This window comes from Tarenaya hassleriana, unplaced genomic scaffold (genome assembly GCF_000463585.1).
Source record: "Tarenaya hassleriana unplaced genomic scaffold, ASM46358v1 Cleome39, whole genome shotgun sequence".
Classification (NCBI taxonomy): Eukaryota; Viridiplantae; Streptophyta; class Magnoliopsida; order Brassicales; family Cleomaceae; genus Tarenaya; species Tarenaya hassleriana.
Genome location: NW_010966822.1, coordinates 439,255 through 449,435, shown reverse-complemented (window position 1 = coordinate 449,435; position 10,181 = coordinate 439,255). Strand labels below are relative to the sequence as shown.

At 32.0% G+C, this 10,181-nt stretch overlaps 1 protein-coding gene across 1 annotated transcript; it reads right to left on the bottom strand.

Moving 5' to 3' along the window:
• Nucleotides 1-1,214: 1,214 nt before the first annotated feature.
• Nucleotides 1,215-3,161, bottom strand: LOC104822920 (60S ribosomal protein L10-1-like). The gene is made up of 4 exons (XM_010554283.1): nucleotides 3,058-3,161; nucleotides 1,790-2,291; nucleotides 1,595-1,676; nucleotides 1,215-1,455 (listed from the first exon to the last, which is right to left on the bottom strand). Exons 1-4 carry the CDS (start codon nucleotides 3,065-3,067, stop codon nucleotides 1,387-1,389), a joined length of 663 nt encoding a protein of 220 aa, XP_010552585.1. The 5' UTR covers nucleotides 3,068-3,161; the 3' UTR covers nucleotides 1,215-1,386.
• Nucleotides 3,162-10,181: the final 7,020 nt, after the last annotated feature.

Genomic DNA, 10,181 nt, shown 5'->3' with positions numbered 1-10,181 from the left:
CACACACACACATATATATATATATATATATATATATATATATATATATATATATATATATATATATATATATATATGCTTGTTTGTAACCACCTTTCGGTATGATTATTTGATAAATCAAATAATATCTGGTTATAAATTATGAAGTGGTCGGTCCATTGATGTTTCACTTGTGCGTGACATCAATAATTATTAAATTAGTAATCTCCGAGAATTTAGAAACATTGTCATAAAAAAATGAATATGATAGTTTCGACGTTAATTATTAAAATTATATTGCAGAAATGATTATAGCATAAATGATTCAGAGAGAGGAAGAGTGATTGATTAACTACACGATTGATTTTCTCTTTGATGTTAAAAGGAGAATTTGACATTTGACAATGAAAGGATCGTATCGTGTCCGCTTTGTTAATTGTCCACATTCCTTTATTTAAATTTTTATTTTTATTTCTCAAATAATGACATAAATTAACTATAACAACAACAAAACAAAATACAAGTGGCTGGTTTTATTTAATTGTCTATGGAAAGGACAAAACCAAGAAAAGTTCAAGGAGAAATTTCTTGATCAATAATATTTGATGCAAATTGCGTTTAAATTTTATTTGTCAAAAAACAAAAAGAGTTTATCTCGTTTATTCGTATATTGTACGTTACATTTGTCTGTCTTTTAATTATATTTTTTTTAAACAAGTAAATAAATATCTAATATAGTTTTCCGATTGCACATATATATATTTTAGCTAAACCATATTTGATTATAGCGTAAAATTTGTATTAATTAACTCCAAGGATAAAAGATAAACATGCACATAACTTGGGCTTTAAAAAGTTTTTTTTTTTTTTAGTGTATGCCAAGCAACAACCCAAGCAAACAATCAACCTCTTATTTTCATCGCAATAATTTAACTTTTAAAACATCCCTCAGATTATAAATATAAGATATACGTAAAACTTAATTTGCATGTTCACTTTCATTTCCCTTAAGCTATTCATTTTATTTAGTCAAGTTACGTATTGGAATTTTGGACAAAACTTCCAAATTTTCTTTTCAGTGAGGAAAACTTCTCTTCCATGGAACTTGAGAGAGTTTCATAAGAAAATCCCATTAACACTAACCGAAGGACATTCTAAATTAATTTTGTAGACAGGCCCGCCGTGGGCTATAATTGGGCCAACAGAGGCCCATCAACTAATAACAAGGAACCAAATGGGCCGAAGAGTAGATCCGTTATGAGAATCCAATAAAGGATATTGTCAAATTTCAACTTCCGACTTTTATAATAACACTACAAAGAGAGGTTCAGCCAAATAAAAAAAAAGAAATTGGATATATATATTCCGTTCTACTTCTACATACCATAATTCACCACAGCAAACAATCTATGCGGTGGCCGGCAAGAACGCTCTCCCCGGTTCACGGGCCGACAACCGACCATGGCATGATAGAAACTGCCACAACCAAAAGGATTGAGATTTCAGGTAACAATAACAAAAGAAGGTTCCGACCAAAGACTACAAGAAGCAGTAGAGAATGTGGAATGTCTTAGAAGGGAAGTTCAAAGACGCAAACAGAGCAAGTTTTACAAACCTTAGCATTGACACCATCAGGAACAATCCTTTTCTCTTGCCTCAACTTCAAGTAATCCGCACGGCTAAACTTGGTGAATCCCCTGAAATTTGGAAAACGCTTTCTGTCACACGCGCTCTATACAGATAAAGAAAAGAAAAGACGATAACGAAATCCATAAGCTGCTCGAGATATGACCATGTCAAACATTATTACCACTTCCTGCTAACGATGATCTTTTGACGGCCGGGAAACTTGAACTTAGCACGACGAAGAGCCTCCTGAGCATGGTGCCCGTGATTGTCCTTGCATCTAACGGAAAGAAGAACCTGCCCGATGGCAACTCTAGCACATACTCCCTGAGGTTTCCCGAAAGCACCTCTCATACCAGTCTGGAGCCTATCAGCTCCGGCACACGAAAGCATCTTGTTGATACGAAGGACGTGGAAGGGGTGAACCCTAACACGGAGATGGAATGCATCCTTTCCGGCAGATTTGACCATGTACTTGTTGCAGGCGATACGGGCAGCCTCAAGTGCCTCGCTTGACACGTTTTCCTTTTCCCACGACACCAAGTGGACGCAGAATGGGAATTCATCAACACCCTTCCTCTTCATGCCGACATCGTAGATCCTGATTTTAGGGTCAGGAACACCACGGCAGTACCTGGATTTGGGGTAAGGCTTCCCTTTGATCTGACGGTAACACCTAGCCGGTCCTACAGATACATATATACGCATTCCAACATTAGGAATTTTATCCTCAGACAAGAACGAGAACTTGCTTCTACATTGATAAATTAGAGCAAGAATATACAGACTTCATCATACACAGGTTTAAAGACATAAATTCCCAGCTAAAAAATATCTCAAGCTTCAATAAACAGACAAAATCCTTTAATCGGACACCAAACAACCGACTGATACATATATATATATATATACGAACTCATCATATACAGATTCAAAAGACATGAATTCCCAGCTAAAAAAATTCAATCTTCAATAAACAGCGAACAAAATTCCCTAAATCTGAGCATATATACGTACATGTTTGGAAATCGGCAAACGAAAAAAATTGTTCCAGAAGTGATTGAAGTTCGCTTATACAGTAACAAGCTACAACAAGCATTCGGTGATATCTTACTGATAGATCGGATCTACAAAATTTTCTGAAAAACAAATACTAATCCTCAATAATCAGTTCGTTCGTGTTCTCTACATAATAACCCAAAACCATCATTTCCTCCAATTTCACCCAAAATAAGACGAGAACATAGGATGACGATAAAACTCATTCCCCACGAAATCGCTGAGAGTACAACTTCAAATAAGTTAAACATTCAACAAAATTTGAGATCCACGTAAAGGATCTATTAAAAAAATCAGGGAACTACAACCAGAAATCGATTGAACGAATAAAGATTCCGAAGATAAGTCGATCAAACAGAGGGGAAAAAGAAATAAATTCTGGGATAGACTTACTCCTCCCCATGCCGATCTCTTCGCTCGACTCCGCCGATGATCGATGGAGAAACCCTAACAGAAAAAATAAATGGAGACCGGCGATGTCGCTTATTAATAACAAAACCCTAAATTCATTTTTCCATGTAATTGGAGTTCGACCCAAAAAAAGGGCCCATTGGAGCTCCGAGGCTGTGTGTGAGCCTTAACCCAAGACTATGACTTTTGCATTACGTCTCAAATGACGTCATCGTTCTACTAATCTCTCAAACGGGGAAATAGATTTCCCTGCAATACCTTTGACTGGTACTTCGACTTGTGATCCTACCTTCCAAACAATAAATTAAAAAAAAAAATTAAATTTACACTACAAAGGACAAATATAACTCTAAATAAAATTGTAAAGACTCAAGTCCCTCATTTGATATAATATTTTATTAATATTTTCTCTCTCCTTTATGTTATTTCATTTTTTTATCTGGACATCTTCATCCATTCTCTCTCTTACTTTCATCTTTCTTTTCAATTTTTTTTTGTTCCCTCTCAAAATCGCTAAAATCTCCTCATTCTCTTCGATTTGTTCTTTAAACCTCGATTCCTCTCCTAATTTTTGTTTATCCATTAAAATCTTAGGCTACATCAAAGATTGAAAGAAAAAGTAATGATGAGAGCAAATGATATGATTCAAGTTCATCTTCCTCATAATCTTCGAATGAAAATGAAAACCGTAGGGTAATTAAACTTTGATTTCTTTTCAGATTTGTTTGATTTTGAGATTTCTTGCCATTGAATTGAAGGTGGCTTCGAGATTTATCCGATAAAGTATTAAGAATTTGGATATTTTTGAATTTTTGTGGATTTTGAAATAAAATGTTGGGTTTGAAAGTTTATAATTAAATTGGGTGAAATTGGTGAGTTTCGGTGATAGTATCATTTATGACAATCATATAGGTCACAATACTATATGAGTCGATGTTTGGATGTATGGATAACATGAGGATTCGAAAGACAAGGTGACACAGTCACAATCATAAAGTGGTTGGAAGTCAGGACTGGATACATTACGGAGTCCAAGTTTCTAGAAAGAGATTTTGTCACACGGAATATGAATCACAAATATTGTAAGTTTATACAGCCTTGTGGCTCACCTGGTCACATAGTCACATAGTCACATGGTCACACGGTCACATGGTCACTCGGTCACATGATCACATGGTCATAGTGTCATACGGTAATATCTAGATATTGCTGACATATGTTATGTCATCTCATTCCAAAGGCGTATCTCTTGGCTGGATCAGAAGCTTTCTCTGATGGCGATGTACTCAACATTCAGTATGTGGAAAGACTACCGCAAAAATGATAACGCTTGTGAATACAGTGTTTTTGCAATCAACTATGAATTTTTATTTTTGGTTTTTGTTTATTAAAAATCTAAACTTATTTATATTTTAAAAAAAATCTGGACTGAAATTGTTGTAAGGAAAAATTTGGACTTAAAATGTTGGAAGAAAAATATATAGGGTTGAATTTACAGTGGAGAAAAAATGGGCCTCACAAAAAATTCTGCATTTTTAGATGATTATATGTGAAAGTGGAGTACACCAAAATATGTTGAATTTTGTTTATAAAAAATCTGAACTTTTTAATATTTTACAAAAAATTCTGGGTTGAAAATGTTGTAGATAAAAAAATTTGGGGTTAAAAATTAGGAGAAAAAAATATAGTGTTAAGAGAAAAATTATATAGGATTGAATATTCAAATTGGGCCCCACATTTGAATCCTAACTATGAACTTTTATTTTTTGTAGTTGTTTAATATATTTCAACTTGTTTATGGAAAACAAAAATTGGGTTGAAATATTTAGAGGAAAAAATCTACATTTATTCATGTTTTACTTATTAAAAATCTACATTTATTCATGTTTTAGGGGAAAATCTGGGTTGAAATTGTTTTAAGAAAAAATTTGGGTTTAAAATGTTAGAGAAAAAAATATAGGATTGAATTCAAATTGGAGAAAAAAATAGGCATCACCAAAAAATTTGTATTTTTTAGATGATTTTATGTGAAAATAGACCTACCAAAATATATTAATTTTATTCATAAAAAAATTGAACTTTTTAATGTGTTACACAAAATTTTGGGTTAAAAATATTGTAGGTGAAAATTTGGGGTTAAAAATTAAGAAAGAAAAAATATAGGGTTAAGAAAAAAAATATGTAGGGTTGAATATTCAAACTAGACCCACATCAAAAGTAAAAATAGAAACAATAATTATGGGCCCCGCAAAACATAAAAATCTGGTGAAATTCTGACTAGTTCTTCGTATGGGCTCCACAATATATTTCGGTCACAGCCGGTCACAACCGGTCACAACCTTCGATCCATGCGATTTTTGTTAATTTAATCACTCTACAATACTACACATCTCTCATAAACCCATTTTATATTATTTCGAACATTAAAATATGGTTTTTATGATTTTTATGTTTCAAAGTTATTATTCCAAATGTGTTTCTATATGTTTCATAATGTTTTATGAGTACTTTTGATAAATTTGGTATATTTCATCTATAAACCCTTTAAAATATTTTGAAATTTTTTCATACACATTATATATTTGATATATAGATTGTGATAAATCATCCCAATGCTTAAAAATTAAAATTTGGTCCATATTTATTAACATATTTCGGTCACGAGTCACAATCGGTCACAGTGATCACACAGTGCAAAATTACACTTCGATCACATGGTCACATGCTGGTCACAATGGGTCACAACATTGATTCATGTGAGTTTGCTTATTTAGTGTGTAACACGAATTAAATAATTGCGAAAATCTATCTTCAATAATATAATATTATTATGTTACAAATACAATATTATATAAAAGTTATAACACTATATTGTTCAAATACATTACAACATCATTAACAAAAAAATCTTTTATATTATTGTACAAATATTTTGTAACACATTATAATACAAATACACCACGTAATTATTATACAAATTTGTGGTGCCTTTTTTTTCAATGAACCAAATTATATGTTTATGTTATTTTGAACCCTTTTTAAGAGTACTTTTGTTTGTTTGACATTATCTTTTTTATGTATTTATAAAAAAATCTGAACTTCTTAATGTTTTTTACATAAAATTATAGGTTTAAAATGTTGTAGGTGAAAATTTGGGCTTAAAATTTGTGAAGAAAAAAAATTTGGGGTTTAAATTTAAAAAGGAGAAAATTTGGGTTAAAATTTGGATAAGAAAAAATTTGAGGTTAAAATTGAATTTGAAAAATTTTGGGAGGGAAAAAATTTGGGTAAAATTTGAAAGAAAAAAAATATAAGGTTAAAGAGGGGGTTGAATATTCAAACTGGACCCCACGAAACACAAAAATCTGAAAAAAATTCTGACTAGTTCTACTTCTTCGTGTGGGCTCCACGATATATTTTGGTCACAATGGATCACAATCGGTCACAACCGGTCACAACCTTCGATCCATGCAATTTTTGTCAATTTAATCAACCTACAACGTCACATATCTCTTATAAGCCTATTTTATATTGTTTTGAATATTAAAATATGGTTTTTGCGGTTTTTTGGTTTCAAAGTTGCTATTTCAAATGTGTTCCTATATGTTTCATAATGTTTTATGAATATTTTTGACAAATTTGGTATATTTCTTCCACAATTCCCTTAAAATATTTTGAAATTCTCTCACACACAATATATATTTGATATATAGACTCTAATAAACTACCCCAAAGCATTAAAATTAAATTTTGATCTATATTTATCAACACATTTTGGTCACGGGTCACAGTCGGTCACAATGGTCACATAGTGTAAAATTGCACTTCGGTCACATAGTCACATGCCAGTCACAATGGGTCACAACGTTGGCTCATGTGAATCAATTTATTTAGTGTGTAATACGAATCAAATATATGCAAAATTTCATCTTTAATAATACAACATTGGTATGATACAAAAAAAAAACATTGGTATGATACAAACACAATATTATTTAAAGGTTTTAACACAATACGAATCAAATATATGCAAAATTTCATCTTCAATAATACAACCTTCATAATAATCAGAATTGTCATAACATAATATGATACATATATATGACTATAACATATTACAAATGTTAAAACAACGAAAACATAAAAAAATTAGAAGAAAAGAATAACAAGATCCATAAATATATATGAAAAAATCGATATTTTGACAGTAGTTTATATGTTTCTAATTGTCTAATTGATTTACACTTAATTTCGTCCAATTTCATCGGATTTTTGAGATAAAATAGAAAAAAAAAAGAGAGTAAACACATAAGAGAGAGAAAGTTTGGTGGAGATTAATGGTGGGAGGAGAGAGAAATCGGAAAAAAAAAGAGGAAAGAGAAACCAGAAAAAGAAGAAAGAGAAATTAGGTTTTTTTAGGAGAGATTTTTTTAATTAAAAATTAAATATAAAATAATATTATAAGGTTATTTTGGTAATCTAACAAAAAAGATAGTAGATTGGATGTTGAAATTTTTTTTAAGAGGAGGATGGAGTAGAAGTGTTTTTGTAACACATTGAGAGTATTTTAGAAATTGACCCCTCTGAAAGTTTGCATCTTTTGTAAAACTTTGTTAAACATTTATCTATGAATTTGTATTTTTTTTTGTGCACGTGCTGAGAACTGTACTGAAACTGTAATTATATTAAAAGATCTTGTAAGTATTATAACAATTGCAAAGTAAATCAAATCAAATATTAAATTGTTAAAAAAATTTCAAATGGAAAATTATAAAATATCAAGAGATAAATCTTTAAATCTGTTCCACAAAATAAAATGTGCCCTTGGAGACGAACTTTTATTTGAAGCCCGGCCCATTTAAAACGGGGATATAGCTGAAATACCCTCCAAAGGCTACATCTACTTCTTATCCTACCCTCCAAACAAAAAATCAAAAAAAAAAAAACAAAAAATACTACAAAAGACACAAAACCCCTCATAATATATTAAAAGGACCAAAAAACCTTGTCATAGATTAAAAAGTCAAAATAAAAATAAAAAAATTTAAAGGAGAGAAATTACTCTCTTTCTCTCTCCTCTAGGTCACGTCTAACTCTCTCTCCCCTCTCTCTTTAATCGCCATTTTTTTCTCTTTGCAGAATCGACGAACTCTCCTCTTTCTCGTCGATTTGTGCCATAATTTTCGTTTTCTCTCACAAATTTTATTTACCCACCAAAATATGAGAAGATTAGAAGAAGAATTAACGACGATAATGCATAACATGGATTCGAGTTCGTCTTCGTCACAGTCTTCGAGCGAGAATGAGAACCTGATGGAGATTGCATAGTTAGAACAACACATGGTAGGTTAAATTTTGATCTGTTTGCACATTTGTTTGATTTTGAGATCACTTATTATTTGGTTTGAGTATGGGTGAAGATTTGAACTCGAGAGCATTAGGGTTTTGGGTACTTTTGAAAATTTGGGGATTTCAAAATAAAATATTGGGTTTGATGGTTTAAGGTTAAAATCGAGTGAAATGAGTGAGTTTCGGTCACAAAGTTATTTAGGATTGTCATATAGGTAACAATATCACATGAGTCGATGTTTGGTTATATGGGTGACATGACGATTCGAATGACATGGTCACACAGACACGTTCATAAAAGTCACAAGGTCGTACAGGTAACACGATTGTATGGGCACAAGGTCACATGTGAGATGGTCATTTTGGTGACACGGTTGTGTCGTTACAAGGTTAGAAGGTCACATGGTCACAGGTCACATGATTATATGGATCACATATATTATAAGTTTACATGGTTACTTGCTCATATTTTTCTAAGTTCATAGGGTTACATAATCACATGGTCACACGGTCATATGGTCACATGATCACATGATCACATGGTCATATGGTCACATGGTCACATGGTCACATGATCACATGGTCACATGGTCACATAGTCACATGGTCACAAGATCACAAAGTCACATGATCACACAGTCACAAGGTCCCGTTGGAATACAATTAAGGTGGATTTCAATTAGACTCCAGATTTATGACTGCTCAAACCGATTAAGGAAAAAATATGGACAAGGTAGTTCAGAAGCTCAGTCATTTTATTCCAAAAATTTGTCTCATCGTTGGGTCAGAAAATTTCTATGATGGCGATGTACTCGATATTGAGTATGTGGATGGATTACCTCATAATGCTAATGGCTGTGAGTGCAGTATTTTTGCGGTAAAATATGCCGATGCGATATGCTTTGGACAAGAAGGGAAATTGTGCCCGTTGATATGTGATGACAATGTCACCCAGATGCGTGACCAGTTGACACATGTCATATTTGTCAATGGAAGTGTTCAGAAATATAATCAATAACTTATTTATGTTATGAACTTATTTATTTTTGTTATGAACTCTAAATATGACATTTTGTTTGTTTATTATAAAACTACAAATTTTTTTGTTATGATATTATATTTTATGTTTATTTTATATTTAAACTTGTTTATAGATACTACAAAATATGGGGTGAAAAAAAATGGAAAGAAAAAATTTTGATTGAAAAAATTTTGAAGAAAAAAAAATTGGGTTGAAAATATTGGGGTCAGAAAAAGCTTAAAAATTAAAATTTGGCCTATATTTATCAACACATTTCGGTCACAGGTCACAGTTGGTCACAATGGTCACATAGTGTAAAATTGCATTTCGGAACCGACGAATATTACGATGAAGATATTGGAGTTTTTGAGTTAAGACAGAGAGATGTGACTCCATTGGGGTCAGAAAAAGAGAAGACACAGACACAGGAGATATTGGTGATGGAAAAAGAACCATCTCGTAAGGAGATAGTGTTGGTTTAGTGCTCTATGATGTACTGATTATGAGCTTTGTTCAGTTACATTCGATGTATAGATACTTTCTATGTTTTTTTTTATGAGAGTATTTTATTCATTACATGTTCTTGCATGCTAGATATGTTATGAAATCCATGTATCATTATGAATGATATCCAACGAATACCTATGATCGTGATCGTATCCAATACCTATGATCATCTATGTGATCATCAATCACACATCATACTAGTCTTATTATGTCGTTATTCCCATAACGA

What these genes read in the sequence shown, in the direction of transcription:
- LOC104822920 (XM_010554283.1), bottom strand. An exon ending in ATCATCGTTAGCAGGAAGTG is followed by an intron (nt 1,677 to 1,789) that starts GTAATAATGTTT and finishes TCCAAATTTCAG; the next exon opens with GGGATTCACCAAGTTTAGCC. An exon ending in CTGATGGTGTCAATGCTAAG is followed by an intron (nt 1,456 to 1,594) that starts GTTTGTAAAACT and finishes TGGTTGTGGCAG; the next exon opens with TTTCTATCATGCCATGGTCG.